The sequence below is a fragment of the Ricinus communis genome, chromosome 3 (assembly GCF_019578655.1).
Source record: "Ricinus communis isolate WT05 ecotype wild-type chromosome 3, ASM1957865v1, whole genome shotgun sequence".
In the NCBI taxonomy this organism is placed as follows: domain Eukaryota; kingdom Viridiplantae; phylum Streptophyta; class Magnoliopsida; order Malpighiales; family Euphorbiaceae; genus Ricinus; species Ricinus communis.
In genome coordinates, this window is record NC_063258.1 from 29,412,428 (window position 1) to 29,431,353 (window position 18,926).

Below are 18,926 nucleotides of genomic sequence, written 5' to 3' on the forward strand. Positions count from 1 at the left end.
TCGAGACTCTAGATAAATTTGATACTTTCATCTTTTATAAAACATGAGTTCATACTATTATAGTAAATTTTTATTTTGACTATTTTATAATATTTATTTCTTGAAGAATGTTATAATCTTAACTATTTTAGTCCATATAAATTTCTTTTAAATGCATATCAAAATTAATATTATTATCATTTGATGTAAATATTGTTAATATATATTATAAAAATATTATTTAATGTTAGTTAATGTTAACTCTAGTTTCTGAAGAACTATTGTTATATATAATTCATGAAGAATTTGTATTATAAATTTTAGTTTTTAAAAAATTTATATTATAAATTTTAATTTTTAAATAAAATAAAATAAAATGAAATGAAGCAGAGCAAATCAATGGACGAAAATTCGTCCAAGTACAGAGCACGTGGCGGGATTGTGACAGAGTCCAACTCATTAGGGCCCTACCAGTGGATAAGCCTTCTGGGATCCATTCTAGTCACGTGAAAAATGCTATTCTTGACAAAGGGGAAATAAATGAAAATAAATTTGCTACTATATAATTATTTTACTAAACTAAGACAACTCATTTAATTTCCATCACAATAAAACAAAAGAAAAGAAACCGAACTTATATGTGTATGTACCATTTTATATTTCGTTACCGATTAAAGATATAACATTATTTAATTCAGAGGCCGAAATGAAAAATATAAAATCTATACAAATTAAGTTTCTTTTTATTCAATAACTTTTTTTAAATATTATTTTGATATTTTGAATATAATTTTAATATTAAACATCGATATCATTAGTAACTATTCTCTATAATTAAATAAAATACTTTCTCAATTGATTAATTTTTAAAGAACTTATTAATATTTATAAATTACAAGTAGTTAATGATATTAATAAATCATTCAACGCAGATGCATATACATAAATCATATTAACATTTAATTCAATTTATGATACAGTGAATAGAATAGAGCTAATAATTTCTCCCTCTTTGTTAAATATTTCCTTAAATTGCTCTTAAAACCGTAATCTGTGGGGGTACACACAAAAATATGTTACAACAAAGGCCGGGCCAGGCCCATATGGAAGCTTCTCGTTATCAAAACAACAGAAAAAGCAAAAAGAAAACTTTTGGACGGAGATCCCAATGGCATCAGCAAACTCTTTTTTCTTTTTGGGAATATCAGCAACTCTTTTCATATAGCAAGCAAGGAAAACATGACGCCACGTGTCTTTACCGTCTTTACGACGATAACAAAAGGAGGCACGATGACTTGTCTTAATTGGCAACTTCAGCACTTTTGGTCCCACCCATCCCAATAACTGCAAAAGTGGAATATACGTGGGCCTCTATGACTGGTTACCAGAAGAACTCAGAAGATGACACATCAGCAAAGGGGACCATTAGCTCCTGGATATCTGTGTCAGATCCTTATCATAGGCACCTTACACGCAAACAGTTCAAGTTCAAATTCCTCTCTAGATCATCATCATCCAATTGTGTCTGCTTGTTGATGAGATTGATGCTGATTATTATTATTTTTTATTTTATATGAATTAAAAAAAATGACTGATAAGCTCATTACCATCTTCACATAGACACACTATTTTATCACTTTATCGTTTTTATTTCATGCACTGATCACTAAACATATATATATATATATATATCATCTCTCTCTCTCTTTCAGGATCAATCATTCAAACACTGAAATACCTTCATCAGTTTAGTGAAAGGTGCTGTTGTTTGATTTTGAATGGTGGATGATGAATTGTAAAAAGAGTTTAAATAATTTGGCTAATCATTATTTTAAAGTATGTTCCTTATTAAAATATTACAATCGGAGCACATTTATATAATTGATTTTATTATTTCTTTTTAAATGTTTATCTTGTCTGGATAAGGGATAATCGTAAAATAATGCAAATTAGGCATTATTAGACAGTTGTAATTGCTTTCTTTTCTTTGGTTTTATTCATTTTGCTCTGCATTTTGTTTACTAGAACGCAATCAGGAATTCAGTATTATAATAGATGTTTGAAGAATTACATATTGAAGTTGATAATTGAAGCTGGAACAGGTAAACTATAAGGGGCAAAATGCTTGGGAATGGAGTTGTTGGAATCCTATCAGAGTCCGTGAATAAATGGGAAAGAAGGGTGCCTTTGACACCATCACACTGCGCTCGGCTTTTACACAGTGGGAGAGATAGAACTGGAGTGGCTCGCATAATTGTGCAGCCATCTACTAAGAGAATTCATCATGATGCAATGTATGAGGATGTTGGCTGTGAAATATCTGAAGATTTATCTGAATGTGGCCTCATTTTGGGCATTAAACAACCAAAGGTGTTACAGATATTCTGTTTGTTGATTTTGATAAAGCAGGAAGTTTTAAACAAGTTTGACTGACTTTGTTTTTCGCAGCTGGAAATGATCCTTCCTGATAGAGCTTATGCCTTCTTTTCTCATACTCACAAGGCACAAAAAGAAAACATGCCTTTGCTTGATAAGGTACATGTTAAATATATCTCCGTGTTCACAATTTTTTACATGGAAAGCAGTAAACTGATGGTGTTTGTTTTGCTTGGGCTGATTTCCTTTTGCTGTGTAGATTCTTGCAGAAAGGGCGTCATTGTATGATTATGAGCTTATCGTTGGGGATCATGGGAAACGGCTGCTTGCGTTTGGGAAATATGCTGGCAGAGCAGGACTAGTTGATTTCTTCCGTGGGTTAGGACAGCGTATGTTCCACTGCTTAGAATCCTTTTATTGAAATGGTTGTAGACTTTTTACTTTGCTTATTTCTTACGTTGGGCCTGGCGGAGCATTCATGTCTCTGGTGATTCTGACTCAGCTTAAATTGGCATACGTTTCTGCTATATATGGAGTTGAGTACACCGGCTGAAGCAGATGTTGACCTAAGACCTTTCTTTTTCAGGGTACCTAAGTCTTGGGTATTCAACGCCTTTCCTCTCATTAGGTTCATCTTACATGTATTCTTCCTTGGCTGCTGCCAAAGCTGCTGTAATTTCTGTGGGCGAAGAGATATCAAGTTTGGGATTGCCGTCAGGAATCTGTCCTCTAGTGTTCATATTCACAGGATCAGGAAATGGTATAGTTGCAAATTTATATCCCGAATTACGACCACACATGATACCTTAGTTGATAAATTTCGTATGATCAATATTAGTGATGCTATTATATTGTTAAATCGTTATGAGCAGCATTATTTGCTTGATAATATCAAATATATTTTGGGATTTTCTTCCATGCTTTTGCGTAGAGTTTTTCTTTCAGTTACTGATGGCAACAAAGTCCCAATTTCCCATGCTTATTTTTATAAACAGCCGTCTTCCTTTTCTTTCACTTTATTTTATGCCTTAATTTCTATTAGAAAATCTTAAACTTCTATAGAAAAATAGTTCTTATATCGTTATATCCTTTTCTTTTGCCATTTCCCCGTGTAGTTTCCCAAGGCGCACAAGAAATTTTTAAACTTCTTCCTCATACTTTTGTTGAACCAAGCAGACTTGCAGAACTTTTTGCACAAGTAAGTTTGAAGCAGAACTATCCTTGTACGTGCATGTCTGATTGATTTGTGCAGTTAGTGGCTTAAGCATCAATTCCAGAACTAATTGGTGCAACATTACTAGTCAAGTCACTTGCGTTAATTCTTGTCTTTGCGTAGGCCAGGGATCCCCATCAACCTTCAAGGACATCAAAGAGAGTATATCAAGTATATGGTTGTGTGGTGACTAGTCAAGACATGGTTGAACACATAGATCCTTCCAAAACGTTTGATAAAGTAAGTTCCTCAAATAGATATCTATTACTTGTTAAACTTCATGATTCATTTTTGTTTGTTGCACGGTTTATCATCTGCAACATTGATAACCCATTTTTTGTACAAATCAAGTTCCCTCAGGCTCAACTGTTTCTATCTGTGCCTTGATATCTAGCTCCATTTATATTAGGCCTTAAAAACCTAAAAACTCTCAGCTGCTTTACTTCTTGAATTGGAAGAATACGACATTTCGCTACTTGATTCTTTTCTAGAATTAATTCATTTATCTTCAAATGAAAGTGAGCTAATAGTTTTTTCTAATTCATGAAGTTGCTGTAATATTAAACAAAAAGTGCTAATCAAGACAATATCTTTTGCATTTCAGGCTGACTATTATGCACATCCAGAACACTACAAACCCATTTTTCATGAAAAGATAGCCCCATATGCATCTGTCATTGGTACGTGATATGTTCTGCTTTACTTATTTACTGTTCTTATCATTACAAAGGAGTTTATACTCATTTTATCTGTCCAAGTTGACCATGGAACTGATATACGGATCCAAGTTGACAACCCTCAGACATGCTTATAAAGCTACTAATTCAAATCTAAGCAAGCTTCAATCCTACGAATTCCTGTGCGGCACATTTGGTGACTAGAGAACTCTAGGTCTTATGTTATCTGTACTCTGTTGTTAATTAATAAATGACTCGGCATGCGATCTTAGTTAAGAAAACCAAATCACATTCTCTGTGAACTCTTATTTCCAATTGTCTGATACATCTTCCTTTCTTTATGCACTTGTTTGAAGCATTTTCTTTTTCATTTTTCCATTCCCATTCAAGTGCCATTTTTTCTTTTCTCTCTTGCAGTCAATTGTATGTACTGGGAGAAAAGATTTCCTAGATTGTTAAGTACCCAGCAACTTCAAGATCTAATGAGGAAAGGATGTCCTCTTGTTGGAATTGCTGATATAACTTGTGATATTGAAGGCTCTATTGAGTTTATTAACCAAACCACATCAATTGACTATCCATTCTTCAGGTATATTATTATTAGCTTCTCATAGCTTGTCAACTGCATCCTATACCAACTATTTCTGTTAAGGGGGAGTCGCTTCAGTGTTTTGCTACCCTTGTTTGCCTGCATTAATAAATTCTGTTTTGTTATTCAGCTAAATGATGTCAATTGGGAGACGATATGATGATAATGCATGACAAATGATATTTTTGAGTGTCATTGATTTACTACTGAAACAAACTAAAATTGATAGTACATATAGAAGGTTGAGGCATGTATAATTTTTAACGTTAAACATAAAAGTGGGATGCAGCTGCATCAGGTAGTTTAAAGGTAAGTTATACAAAAGAAGAAACGGCAGAGGTAATTAATAAAAAAAAAAAAGGAAAAGATAGGGAACTGTGATTGCCAACCTGACTTGCATTATCTTAATAGAAATTTTTGCCTTGGCATGAGAATCTTCAAGGGCGGTGATACTAAGAAGAAGACTATCACAAATAATAAAGAAAAAATGAATTGAAGTTGTATGCCAACTTTTCCCCAGAGGAGAAGAATGGCCTGTGTAAATTTCCTTTGCTTGGAATATTTCTTTCTTTATTTGGTAATATTTATTGCTGTTGGCACCTTTATGTCATGAACTTTGTTTCCACTTTCCAGCAAATACTTGTAGACCTGATCCCCCCTTTCTTTCGCTGATTTTTTCTGGTATTGTATGTCAGATATGATCCCTTAAAAGATTCATACCATCAAGACATGGAGGGGAATGGTATAATATGTTCTTCTGTTGATATTCTTCCTACGGAGTTTGCAAAGGAGGTTTGTTAGTTTGATCCTTGCATTCTCTTACAACTGTTCTTTTCTCTGTGTGAGAGATACAGGTTACCACTACCTTAAGGTCTAATGTTATCTAATTCATTTATGCTGACATGAATTGTACCATCCAATCATGGAAGGCTTCCCAACATTTTGGAGACATACTATCCCAATTTATTGGCAGTTTGGCATCTACAACTGACACTAACAAGTTACCTTCACATCTAAGGAGAGCTTGTATAGCTCATGGAGGAGAAATTGCCCCCTTGTTTGAGTATATTCCACGCATGCGAAACTCTGATTCAGAGTAAGATCCTGATTCTTATTTGTATTTCTTATATTTGTATTAATGTTCATCATATACACGGTCAACAATTATGTCAAAATAGAGAAGAATATTCAACTCTTCTAAAAGGCATGAAAATCCTGTCTTATGTCAAAATCCTTTCGACTTTTAGCAATTTTGATCAAAATTTTTAGTTATTGCAACTTTATTCTTATTTGATAATTTTATTGCAATACTATCGCATTTGTAAAATTGACTAATTGCTGCGTCCTTTTCTCTGGTGAAAGCCACAATTGGATTTTCTCTTACAAATTTACATTTTCATTCTTGATGACAAAGGGTCAAAAAAACCTTTTGACCCAAAATTTTGGATTTTTTGTACCTGTATCAAGTATTTTTATGTCAAAAACAAATTTTTTAAAATAATGTTCAGCGTGGTTCCCACGTAGATAATAATGAGGCGATTTCACAATTTGGAATAGAATTGTAAAAATTAAAAGCTCTCCTAAAATTGCAAAAGAATGAAAAAGAGTGGGTCAGTTTGATGAATAGAATATTTTTAGCTCAATTTTCGTTTGTTAGAATCTATCGACGAATCTCCTAAAAAGCGACGAGAATCAAGTTCATTTTAACTTTGGCTGTAAATTAAACTCTGCTGTAGCATTAACTGTTGATGTTCATTGGGGCCAGGGAAAATAATATCTAAGAAGAATTTGGCAGATAATAACTCGGTCTTGAAAGGTATATTTGAGAACCCATAAAACTACTGATTTTGAAAGCTAAACTTCACAGTTTAAAACCCGAAAAGTTGGAACATAAAGATATGGATGGATTCAGCTTTCATCTTTGCTAAATCAGAAGTTTTCACCAACCTTCAGCTACAGGATTTAAGCAACTGAACGTGTTAATATTTCTCTTCAAGAATCAAAGAAGAAACATATGTAATAGGGATTTGTTTAACCTGTACCTTGTTATTGAGGTATGTATGTGTTGTTTTTTCTTTAGCAATAAACATAGCTCACTCTTTTCTGATATGCAGAGATATGCCAGAAAATTTAAATTCTAGCAAGAAGAAATTCAATATATTGGTAAGTTTCTCAGTTTTGCTTAGATGTTTATGTATTTACGCCATCATCTGCAGATCATGCAAACTAGTATTATGTCTTGATTTTGTTATTATAATTGAACTGTTTATTGATTACTAATTCTAATCCTTGTACTCCAGCACAACATTTTTGTTCACTTATGTTTCTTCTTGTTATAATTGACAGGTATCTCTAAGTGGTCACCTATTTGATAAGTTTTTGATAAATGAGGCTTTAGATATTATTGAAGCTGCTGGTGGTGCCTTTCATTTGGTCAAGTGTCATGTGGGGCAAAGTGCTGATGCTACATCATACTCAGAACTCGAAGTAAGTTTGGCTTTTTATTGGAAGAAAAAAAATGTACTCATGATAAAGTCGGATTATATGATGTCAGACCGATAGCTTTTTCTGGTTTTTTGACCTATTTTCTACTTCTGAATCGCATTTGATTTACCCCTGTGGAAATCAAGAGTTCATTTGTCAGGAATAAACATCACGAAGACAGCTGTCTCTGATGTAGATTGGTTTACATTTGAATGCATTTTGATTCACCTATGTGAAAATAAGGTGTTTAATTGTCAGGAGTAAACATCAAGAAGACAGCTGTCTTTGATGTAGGACGAATTCCATGGAGTGTGCTGGAGCCACGCCTCTCTAAACCCCCTCAACATTGTTGAGTTTATTTGATATGGTCTTTACAAGATTGATGAAAGTACCATTCTTTTCCTGTATTTCAAGAACATTGGTAAAATGGCAGTCCACCCCAAAAGAGTCAAATTATAGATCCATTACATTTCAATGCTTAGACTTCGAGATTTATATAAAAAAACTGAAATCAATTTTTTCATGGCCATACTGAACTTCAGATTCAACCAGCTATGGATTTATTATGAGTTGCTTTATGGCTTTGAACAGGTTGGCGCAGATGATAGAGAAGTTCTGGATCAAATTCTTGATTCTTTAACATCTCTTGCTAATCCTGATGAAAATCAAGGCCACTTAGATAAAGAAGCAAATAAATTTTTCTTGAAGGTTGGTAAAGTCCAGGAGAATGGCAGTAGAAAGGACTGTGATACAAAAAGGAAGGCTTCAGTTCTAATTATTGGTGCGGGCCATGTCTGTCGACCTGCTGCTGAGTTCTTAGCATCGATTGGAAACATTTCATCTCGTGAATGGTATAAAGCTTGCCTGGACACTGACTTTGAAGAGCAGAATGATGTCCAAGTCATTGTTGCATCTCTCTATCTCAAGGATGCTGAAGAGGTATAATGAGACCAAAATCTCTGAGCTTCAAGCTCGAATATCGAGCATCATGGTTTCTTGTTGCAGCATAAGAGCAAATTTCCAATTCCTTCATGTAATAGCAGTAAGAATAATGATGGCAACAAGATATTTGTTCATGTATGCATATTATGCTGAGATAATACAGGACTTATATATATATATGCTTATGTTTACCTTAATGCTCTTGTTTTATTTTGCACTCAGAAGTCTTGATTGCATATGAATTAATCTGGCACAGATAATTGATGGAATTCCCAATGCAACAGCAGTTCAGCTTGACGTGATGGATCATGAAAGGCTTTGCAAGTATATCTCACAGGTTGAGGTTGTTGTGAGCTTACTTCCCCCTAGTTGCCACATTGTCATAGCAAATGCATGCATCAAGGTAATAACCACTTTCTTGATAGCTTGAGAATTATAATTACTTTGCCTTCAACTAGGTTAAAATGCTAACAAACCCATGCTTGCCATGCGAAGACTTAGATTCTGATTTACAAGAATGTGAAGGACTTAAAGGTGAACTCATTCTGATTTATAAGAATACTAAGATGCATTTAACATGCAATCTAGTAATTGATAAGTGATATAGGAAACTGTATAAACAACTTGAAGTCCAACCATTTATTATTTGTTTTAATTCAAATATGTTCATTTTTCCTTTCTTCTGGCTAAGGACATAATTGCTCTCTTGATTCAGCTTAACAAACATCTTGTCACTGCTAGCTATGTTGATGATTCTATGTCAGCGCTAGATGAAAAGGCAAAAGCTGCTGATATTACAATTCTTGGCGAGATGGGCTTGGACCCTGGAATAGGTAATTTTCCAACAGATGTTTTATCTGTTATATGATTTCTAGATTTCCAATGAATACCTGTCCATCCAACCTAGATAGATGAATTTCTGCTGGTAAATACCTACAACAATATGTAGAAGTGTGATGAGAATAATAAATAATGTGGTATATCTGAGCTTCAAAGTTTGACCACAAAAAAGTGCATATGTTTTGTAAAGTTGATAACATTCATAAATTTGAACCTCTAAAGAGCAAGTTGAGTTTAATTTTTTTCCATTAGAGTGCAGAAATTTTGAATATCTCTTAATTGTTCTTCACGTACTACACATGAATATCCAATGATATTCTTTGGAATTTGCATATTATGGTACCAATCTTGTAGAATTTAAACAGTATGCATTGATGCTTCAGATCACATGATGGCAATGAAGATGATCAACCAAGCCCATGTCCGGAAGGGGAGAGTAAAGTCTTTTACTTCTTACTGCGGGGCTCTTCCATCTCCTGCAGCTGCAAATAATCCACTGGCATACAAGTTCAGGTATTTCATAGGACTGCTCAACTAAAAGATGTACATGATTTGGCGTGCATAAAATTTAGGATGGTTTTTGTTTCTGTCTTCCCCTTTACTTTGTTTCTTAGCTGGATGAAGAGATTATTCAATTTCTTACATGAATGGATTGTCAACTGTTGGCAAGCTTGAAGTGCTAATCATCTAACAGAAAACGATAGCTTTATCACCTGAGTTTCCAAATCTTTCTTCTTTTCTTCATCCCACTTTGCTAAAGTTGTTAACCTTAGGTTCAAGGCTTGGACTGTTCTCTGCCCTAGTTCTATTAAATATGAACAAGGACATTTTTCACAGTTTCTACTTAGCATAGGCAATCCAGAAGCATTATTGAGGTCTCTCCTTTCAATTTGAAGGGTGTTAACATTCCTTCTCTCACATGTGCTCTTATATGCTTTCTCTGTCCGGCAAATTGTACCTGAGTGCATTACAGGAATGAGCACATGTTAAATGTTTTCTTCTAGACAAGTATATTTGATGACTATTTTCAGTTGCTGCTGAATGTTTTAGTTTCAATGCTTTAGGTCTTAATTGTAGAACAAGTTGATAAGGGTTGGAAAAATCAGAATGCAAGACTATCCACTGTTCCCTACTTCTCACAAGCATGTAGATCTTACCTTATAGGATCCACAACTTGTGTAAGGAGGAGGGAGTATGGAGTGGTCCTAGTTTCCTGAGTTGCTAAATGAGTTTGTACTTGGTCAGTTGGAATCCTGCTGGAGCCATCCGAGCTGGGCGCAATCCTGCCACCTACATGTCTCATGGTGAAATTGTAAATGTTGAAGGTAAGCTGTCATCAAGCAGGGAAAGTAAATGATGTTTGCATGACATTCTCACTACATATTAATCAATGATTTTTGGTTTCTGCACATACCGCTAAAATTTGCTTTATCTTATAACCTGCAATGTAGATAATTTTTACACTTTCCTCGTGGATATTTATTCTGGTCTCATTTGATGCTGATATTTATAGCTTTACCGTATTGGGCAATGTTGATAAAGGACTTTGGAAATGTGAATTATTTGTGTTTCTTGGGCATTTTTCTATCTCTAAATTCCCTTTTTTTTTTATGGTTCTAATGACAGGTGATAATCTTTATGATTCAGCTGTCAAACTTCGCCTACCTGATCTTCCAGCTTTTGCCTTAGAATGTCTTCCAAATCGAAACTCTCTAGTTTATGGGAAAGTTTATGGAATAGAAGAAGCATCAACTATCTTTCGTGGAACAATCCGCTATGAAGGTCTGATATTTGTTTGCCTCCTAATAGTGCTATTATTGAGGCCAATACTAAAAAATTCAATGTTTCAATTGGTTCCAAATCTTGCAGTAAGATCGCAAGTTGGGCTTGAAGCTTTATAGTTCTATATTTTCTCTTGTAACTCAAAATGGAAATGAACTTTTTTTTCTTGAAACTGGAACAAGGCTAAATAAGTTTTCTAGGCTACTAGTTAACTACAATTATGTTACAGGTTTTGGGAACTTATTTGCTGAAACTCTGTGCAGGATTTGGTGAAATAATGGGAACACTAGCTAAAATTGGTCTGTTTAGTACTGAATCTCACTCATACCTTAGATGTAAACAAAGAACAACATTCCAAGGATTCCTCTGTGAACTACTAGACATTCACGGTGAAATCACAGATGGGGTTCTGTTAGGAGAGGAAGACATTACTGAAAAGCTCGTGACACTTGGACATTGCAAGGAAAAAGAAACTGCAGTGAAGGCAGCCAAAACTATAATGTAAGCTATACAATCTATTAAAAAATTTAACAGCAGGCAGTTCAAGCCTAAGAATAAAAGCACCAACTATCTCTAATATATTGGTAATCGATAATTTGTTTCATGCTCTATTCTTCTAAATGATCCTATCAGTAAAAAATATTTATTCTACATGATAGATGTATTCAATTAGCTAAATTGTTTTTCCACCTGGTTTAGATATTTGGGACTTCATGAGCAAACAGAAATTCCTGCTTCATGCAAAAGTCCATTTGATGTTACCTGTTTCCGCATGGAAGAAAGGTTGACGTATTCCAGTGCAGAACAGGTATGTTTCCTTGCCAGATGCCTTAAAATATGTAATCTTATACATAGCATTTCGCCATTCCATTTTTTCTTAGTAGCAAACTGACTCTAATATTCATCATCATGCTTTTCAAAGGGCACATGGTCAGCTGCCAGAAAGATTCTTAAACAACTCTCAGCCATTTTACATTTTCCTAGCATTGCAGGGAAGAAATTAGCATTTCATCATATCCACCCCTTTCTGGTAGTTAGAAATCGAATGCTGCAGCACTAAACTGTATCAGCCTAACTTAATAAAAACTCAGACACCTTAATGTGAAAGTCACTGTGTACTACTGCCTTCGTTTACTGTGGAGCAAAATAACTGCAGATAAATTTTTGGGGAGCAAAGTCAATATTCATTAACCATTGCCACTTTTAAATTTATGGTCAGGATATGGTGCTTTTGCATCATGAAGTTGAGGTAGAATTCCCTGATGGCAAGCGTACGGAGTATCACAGAGGCACTTTACTGGAGTTCGGGACAACGAAGAAAGGGAAAACAATTACTGCCATGGCTCTCACAGTTGGTATTCCAGCTGCCATTGGGGCTCTGGTACTTGTTATAACTCTCTGCTTCGCCCCATTCTTTTTGGTGAAACGTTTAACTGAGATTGTTTCCATTTATTGCAGCTCTTACTTGAGAACAAGATCAAGACAAAAGGTGTTGTGAGGCCTATTGAACCCGAAGTATACGTGCCAGGTAATTTAAATTTACTCATTAAACGTGTGCATCTATGGCATTGGCTTTTGCAGAAGAAATAACAGTGCGAGTTGGATGATGGCATTAGATTAGATGTTAATACGCTAATTTGTGGTCTTGTAGCATTGGATATATTACAAGCTCATGGCATCAAGTTGATTGAGAAGGTCGAGTAAAACCCTTTAACTATTGGTTGGACTTGCAATGATTGGAGTGCTAATCCAATATATGAAATTCTTCACCTAAAAAACTCCACAAGTCTATCAAACAATCATCAGAGCCTGGAATAGAGAAAGGGAATTTGAGAAGGTACTGGCGAGTGGTTATGGCCATACAATGCAACACATTTGGCTAGCATACATCCTGGCAAAGAAAAAATGGGCATATATGCTGTTGTGCTTATTTACAAGTATCAGTATATAAGTATTGACTTTGCTTTTACCTGTACAGCAGATGCGTGCTTCGCATTTCATAATCTCTGTATTAAGATACAAGTTGATTTTGTGGAGAATGGTACTCTAAGCTAAATAGTTATTGTGGAGAATGGTACTCTAAGCTAAATAGTTAAAAGCATTCAGCGGTCACATATTATCAGACACAGTGATCCACAATCTTAGAATCTGCAAACACTTGGGTTCCAGGACATATAACAAACTGCAAAAATCAAGAATCGTAATAATACCAATATCTAAACCATGGCAAATATTGCATAAAATCTCCGCATCCTGACCATGGACATTTTCATCCCATCGCAAGATATCTCATAATTGCATTTGACAGCTCTTTTCTCTTTTAGACTTGATAATTCGAGCAGAAAATTATAAATTTAAAGCCTGAATCATAAACCGAACTATAACCAGAACAAAGGCATGATATAATCTCCCAAAAAATGGGGAAAAGCCATTCTGTTCAATCACATCAGACAAATTTGCTATCCTAAACTCTTCTCTATGTGCCTCAAAAGAGGAAAGATGTACAAGATCATCAATTAACTATCACAGTTCAGCTGCTGCTCATATGCCTTATTTGGCCGATCTCTTTTGCGGTTGTGTTCCCAAAAGCTACTCTATCACAAGGTTAACTTTGTTGGCCTATGATATATCGACAAGCTGATGACACCTCTTGAATTCATGTCCCAGAATCATTACAACTAAGAAATCCATGAGATTAATTGTTGCTCCACTTGTTCCCAGTTACAAACTTTAGTGACCAAGGGATGCTGATCAACTGAGTCTGCCTTGCACCAAGGATACGAGTTCTCATAATCAAAGAGTAGAACCTTAATTCCAACTTCAGCACACTCGATCGCATACCGTGGGTTGTCATCAATCAGCACAGTTGCACCTAAGGACCTGGCAGAGAAACCCTGAATTAGCAGCAGCTCACTTAATTCTACCCAAACAGGAATATACTTACATTTCCCAGGATAGGGATACTTGAAGTTAAATTACTACTCTATCTTCTCCTCTCTCTATCTCTCCCTCCATTTTTCTTTTTCAAGTTTCTCTTTTAGTATTCATCATGGCAGGTGGGCAGGTTTGACCAATTTGATCAAATGTCTGTCTGTTAAATGCAAACTCTAGGATTTTATGAGAGAAGTTCAAATGAGTATCACATTAGATAGTCCTGAGAACATTCCAACATACTGCAAAGTTGTTAATACCTGCAAATTTCTGACTTAGGTCTGGACTCTCCATCCAGGGCAAAGTGATTGCCAAAATGAATCTCTTGAAACACTCCCGGATAGTGCTTCTCTATCCATTCCACAGTGTGATCCTTGATAACATTCTGCCGAGACCTATCCATAGCCCATCAAAAGGAGAAGACATTTAATCTTTGACTTCAATTATTGCACATGACAAAAAGCAGAATGCTAGGAATACATACGTCACAACAGACAGTTTACAGAGTCTTGACAACTTCTGAAGCACCTTCTGAGCACCTGGGATTGGGTAGATCCCAGACTTGAAATAGGACGTCTTAAAAAATTCATGGACACGAATATCAGCTGCAACAATAAGAATTCAAGGTTCTGAAGCAACTCAACATTGTAAAATAGCTTACAGAAAATCTCCATGGTGGCAAAACGCCTCATTAAAACAAAAGTCATGGTATCGTATAAAAAATCATGGTATTGTATAATTCAATAATGCCTCGTTAGACATTATTGCATTTGAAATTTGAAATTTGACAAAAAGTTCAAACTGACTAGTTGACAAGGTTAGGGTAAACATATGCACATTCCAAGCTAGTTGCAGTTGGCTACATGGAACCTCTCCTCCACTCTTTGCGATTTTGGGCTACATCTTTGGAAATAAGTAAAGCCGCTGGATCCTCTTGCCCTTAACTTCTCCATGTTAGTTTAGGTCTACCCCTCTCTTTGTTTATTCCGTCCAACACAATATGATTGGCCTTCCTAATCGGAGCAGGAACATGTAACCCAAGTACTTAGTTACAAACCTACATTCTGTAATGTTAATAAAGTCGCTTGAACCACTTATTTAAAGTACATGCTTCTTTTTTGTGAGAATCCACAAAGATTTCTCGATTAATAGTGAACTCTTTATGCAATTATCTAAAGGCAACCCATGATCTCGAATTTTAACATTTTATCCAAGATACAGCTTCGAAATCAAAGAAAAGGCTGGTCAACAACTTAACTGACTTACTGTATCAACTAGCAAGACTATCATAGACTGAATTTCTATCTGGCAAACTTCTGGAATTTCATATAAACGGCACGTATTGAGAACAAAGTGCTTTGAAAAACAAAATTTAGCCTTCCGAAGCAAACCAGTCATGGTAAGATATGCAAATGACAATACCTTCATCTCGGGAACAGTTCCATATCTGTAACAAACAATAGGGTAGGATTAGAATAGATATAAAAGCTATGTGTTTGGTTTCCTGCAAAAGAATTATTATTAAATGGACAACAATATTAAGAAACTAAACTAGATACCCCTGGTATGACTTACAGCACCTGACCTGAACTCAGGTATTTAGCACATAGATGTATTGACTTAAGAGTGTATAGCATAGTTAAAGTGAAAAATTAAAATGCCAAGAATGTGCTTTTAAATAACAGAACAGCACATGATGGAAAATTCTGACACCTCAAGAAGAGTTCACATTGCAAATGGTAATACTACTCTACAATGTTATTTCATCAGGCTAAGAGCAAAATATGAATTGAACTGAATAAATAACATCAACTCTGAAATATTTAGCATTTGCACTGCTATACTGCCAGTTTTAGTACTGTCTTCCAATCGAGTCTCAAAATCACGCACCAATTGGTGGTGCAGAGAGACAAATGTATGAACCCTCTTATCATTCAATGGTTAAATTACCCGCCCATGAAACTGCAATTTCAAAAAGTTGATATCTGCTTTCTACTTATTTTGAAATTTATAGGCAAGTGCCTGATTCTGCAAGAAAATATGCTAGTGGATGCAATTAACATCTGAACTCAAGGAGATTTTAGACTATATTGCTTCACTGATTAAGAGAAAGAGTACATAATTTTAATATGCTAGTATATGTGAATTCAATACCTTGAAGAACTCATAGACATGGTACTCTGATACCGAATGATTGGAAGAGTAACGATCAGCAATAAATCTGTTCAAAGCTGATACGAAGTTTCCAAGAACTGCTTGCCAGAAAGTAGAAAAAAAAAAAACATTAATAAGGAGAAAAATCCAGTAAACAAATGTTTAAGTATGTAGAACCAGTAGCTAAACAAAATATAAACAACATGCTAGGTCAATCTCCAAAATACCAGCAAAGCAATGTAATATCACCACCCAATAGCAAAATAAACGTTTACCAAGTCAAATTTTAATAGACTAGGGAGACGTGTTTCAATATACCTTCGCGTACATTCTTCACTAAATAATACTTGCATATAAAAAAGGAAAAACATAAACTTTCAAAAAGAAAAAGGAAATAATAATGAGAATTGAGATATACCCTCATCAACATCAACTGCAACAACAATATTTCCAGTGATAGGATAGTCAGGGAAGCCGAGTGGTTTTCCACCTTGACAAGTCCCATGACCATTAATATATCTAGCATTTGTCATGCTAATACTACCGCTGCTAGTATTATCTTCCAATCGAGTCTCAAATTCACGTACCAATTGATGGTGCGGAGAAACAAATGTATGAGCCCTCTGATCATTCAATGGTTTTTGAGAACCAGAGCAGCTTCTTATCCTAAAATCAAAAGTACCGCTACTACTATTGCTGCTGCTGCTACCACCATTGTTAAAAGAAATAGTTTTGATCCCAAAAAAAGGGATAATTGATGAAGAATAAGTAATGGGTTGTGGCAGATTATGGAAACCCTTGCAGAAAGAATCATTACGGGTTATAAGAGCCATGATCAAAGCTTTGTGGCGATTAAAAAGGAAGGTGCTTTGCCTCTTTAACATAACTAATAGCTCTCTCTCTTTCTCATTACACCATCAATGCAAAAACAAAAACAAAGACGGACCCAACTAAAAGATGGTAATTTATCTAAATCTCCAAATAATTAAATACAAAAGAAGCTACTAAAAATCAACCCTAAATCAAGATAAAAATCCCGATTGATGGTAAAGAACAATAAATTAATTGCATTAAAGAAAAGAATGAGAGACGAAAATGGTCAAAAGAAAACACTAGAATAAACGTAGGAAATCTCGAATATCCCTCTGCTACCGTCTGTGTAGCTACAAAAGAATCAGTGTTTATCAATGTTGACAAAAAAATCTTTAAAAGAAATTGAAAAAACCCTAAAAGTATTAGAAATTATATTAAAATTTTTTAATTGAAATTGGATTTGATCAGTGGACAAGAATAGTTAAAACAGAATAATGACAAGAATAACAATAATAAGGGAGGTGGGTGGCTGTGGTTTGAGGATACTGAATGACTAGTTTTGGCTTCCCTATGGGAAAAAGGGCAAAAGAAAAGCAAGAGTATATAAAATATTAAGATGTGATTTACGAGAAACGAATGAATGGTTAAGGCGGGTAATCTGCCTCCTTTTCCTCTCCTGTTCTAAATCTTAATTATACTAATTAAGAGGAATTAGGCAGCAAATCCTAGTCTTCTGTCCTTTCTTTCTTTTCTTTTGTTAGGGCCTCTCTATGTATAACTCTTACCACAGAAGGTGGAGCAAAGCATCAGAGAATCTTTTATATATAACTTTTTGGTTTTTAAAGCTTTCTTTTGTTCTCTTTTATTTTCCTGTTTTCTTTCTTTTCCCTCCTAAATTCACTCTGATGATTTAGGGAAATGATTATAATCATTGAGAAGCTATTAATATACCTACTCAGTATTCACTCACTCACTCACTCACGCACGCACTCACTCACCCACCCACACACACTTTTGACATTTCTTTTATAATTTTTCAAAATGTTGCTAAAATTTGCTAATTTTTAATTTATCCTTTAATCAAATACCATACATGCGTTAAAATATTCTTTAATGATTTAATAAATTAGTTAAAGATTTATAAGCTGCATACAGTATACTTTAAACAAAAATATTTATTTCTAGAAGCGATTTAAGCTTAAAACAAATACAATTTTAACCAACAAAATAGATATATTATGCCAATTGTATATGCCTATATAAAAAGGACAACAAAGTTGATAAATTTAATATAGATTTTTATATTTGAGATTAATTAATTATTTGATATAAATAATAAATTGAACGACCCTCAAAACCGGTAGTATTATTTGATGAAAAGAGGTTTCAAAGTAAGTTTTAAGATGATGGATCAAATTCAATAATAGGTTACTCTCACTTGTAAATGTAGTTTCATTCTAGGCTTAGTTGAAAAAAAAGGTCATTTTTGGAACCAAAATTGTTTTGGCAATATTTTCAGAGGAAGAGGTGGTTATGGGCTTTGTTTGCTGGGGTGCAAAGAATTTTAAAAACTAATCCTAGGTCTAGAATTAGATTTTTGGAATCCTAGTTGAAAAAGGATTTAGATTTGGTGCTTAAGCAGGAGGAAATCCTTTGATATCAGAAATCTCGGGAAGAATGGTTACACTTAGGGGACAAGAATACGAAGTTCTTCCCCCTGTCCACCAATATCAAGCGCAATAAAAGTCATATTAAAGGTCTGAAAGATGCTAATGGTGACTGGGTTTGGGACCAGCAACTGCTTGAGCAGATGCTTCAATTGTTCTATGGTGATTTGTATAATGCTGATAACGGAAATGGGGATGCGAGTAGTCAGATGCCTATGGGTTTCTTTCCTGCTCTAAGGTAAGACCAGAATGAAATGCTCAACCTGGAGTTTTCAAAGGATAAAGTTTGGGTTGCCGTATTTAATATGGGTCCTTGGAAGGCTCCGGGACCGGATGGTTTTCAAGCTAGCTTTTATCAGAGAATGTGGTTTATGGCTGAGGATGGTGTTCGCAATATTGTTTTGCAATTTTTAAATTCGGGACAACCGCTAGAACGTGTGAATGAGACTTTAATTGTGTTAATTCCTAAAGTTACAGAG

At 34.8% G+C, this 18,926-nt stretch overlaps 2 protein-coding genes across 9 annotated transcripts; one reads left to right on the plus strand and one right to left on the minus strand.

Moving 5' to 3' along the window:
- The first annotated feature begins 1,540 nt into the window (after positions 1–1,540).
- Positions 1,541–13,006, plus strand: LOC8259021 (alpha-aminoadipic semialdehyde synthase). 5 transcript variants are annotated; one of them, XM_048371537.1, is made up of 24 exons: positions 1,541–1,815; positions 2,082–2,349; positions 2,428–2,514; positions 2,615–2,744; positions 2,942–3,115; positions 3,471–3,553; positions 3,692–3,808; positions 4,173–4,248; positions 4,663–4,834; positions 5,530–5,626; positions 5,764–5,930; positions 6,949–6,997; positions 7,181–7,321; positions 7,910–8,257; positions 8,517–8,663; positions 8,976–9,093; positions 9,484–9,613; positions 10,346–10,425; positions 10,727–10,882; positions 11,146–11,383; positions 11,582–11,690; positions 12,102–12,263; positions 12,341–12,410; positions 12,534–13,006. In XM_048371537.1, the coding sequence occupies exons 2-24, from the start codon at positions 2,101–2,103 to the stop codon at positions 12,584–12,586; spliced, it is 3,153 nt and encodes a 1,050-aa protein (XP_048227494.1). In that variant the 5' UTR covers positions 1,541–1,815; positions 2,082–2,100; the 3' UTR covers positions 12,587–13,006. The 5 variants fall into 5 exon arrangements, with proteins under 5 accessions (XP_048227494.1, XP_002516185.1, XP_025012613.1 ...); XM_002516139.4 differs by having other exon boundaries at positions 1,541–1,737; XM_025156845.2 differs by lacking the exon at positions 1,541–1,815 and having other exon boundaries at positions 1,863–2,349.
- Positions 13,007–13,263: 257 nt separating this feature from the next.
- Positions 13,264–17,711, minus strand: LOC8259020. Of its 4 annotated transcripts, XR_007214971.1 has the most exons (7): positions 16,386–17,711; positions 15,968–16,065; positions 15,236–15,260; positions 14,298–14,418; positions 14,074–14,208; positions 13,827–13,973; positions 13,622–13,762 (listed from the first exon to the last, which is right to left on the minus strand). XR_007214971.1 is itself a non-coding variant. In XM_002516138.4 (6 exons), the coding sequence occupies exons 1-6, from the start codon at positions 16,849–16,851 to the stop codon at positions 13,561–13,563; spliced, it is 1,047 nt and encodes a 348-aa protein (XP_002516184.2). In that variant the 5' UTR covers positions 16,852–17,691; the 3' UTR covers positions 13,264–13,560. The 4 variants fall into 4 exon arrangements, 3 of the variants coding, with proteins under 3 accessions (XP_002516184.2, XP_048227497.1, XP_048227498.1); XM_002516138.4 differs by lacking the exon at positions 13,827–13,973 and having other exon boundaries at positions 13,264–13,762; positions 16,386–17,691; XM_048371540.1 differs by having other exon boundaries at positions 13,620–13,973; positions 16,386–17,710.
- Between the last annotated feature and the right edge of the window lie 1,215 nt (positions 17,712–18,926).

Bases quoted from the DNA above. Each gene is read 5' to 3' on its own strand.
- LOC8259020 (XM_002516138.4), bottom strand. From the start codon at position 16,851: ATGTTAAAGAGGCAAAGCACCTTCCTTTTTAATCGCCACAAAGCTTTG. The intron at 16,066-16,385 runs GTATATCTCAAT...TCTGGCAAGCAG, and splicing joins TGCAGTTGATGTTGATGAGG to TTCTTGGAAACTTCGTATCA. The intron at 15,261-15,967 runs GTATTGAATTCA...TGTTTGTTACAG, and splicing joins ATGTCTATGAGTTCTTCAAG to ATATGGAACTGTTCCCGAGA.
- LOC8259021 (XM_048371537.1), top strand. From the start codon at position 2,101: ATGCTTGGGAATGGAGTTGTTGGAATCCTATCAGAGTCCGTGAATAAA. The intron at 5,931-6,948 runs GTAAGATCCTGA...TCTGATATGCAG, and splicing joins ATGCGAAACTCTGATTCAGA to AGATATGCCAGAAAATTTAA. The intron at 9,614-10,345 runs GTATTTCATAGG...GTACTTGGTCAG, and splicing joins CCACTGGCATACAAGTTCAG to TTGGAATCCTGCTGGAGCCA.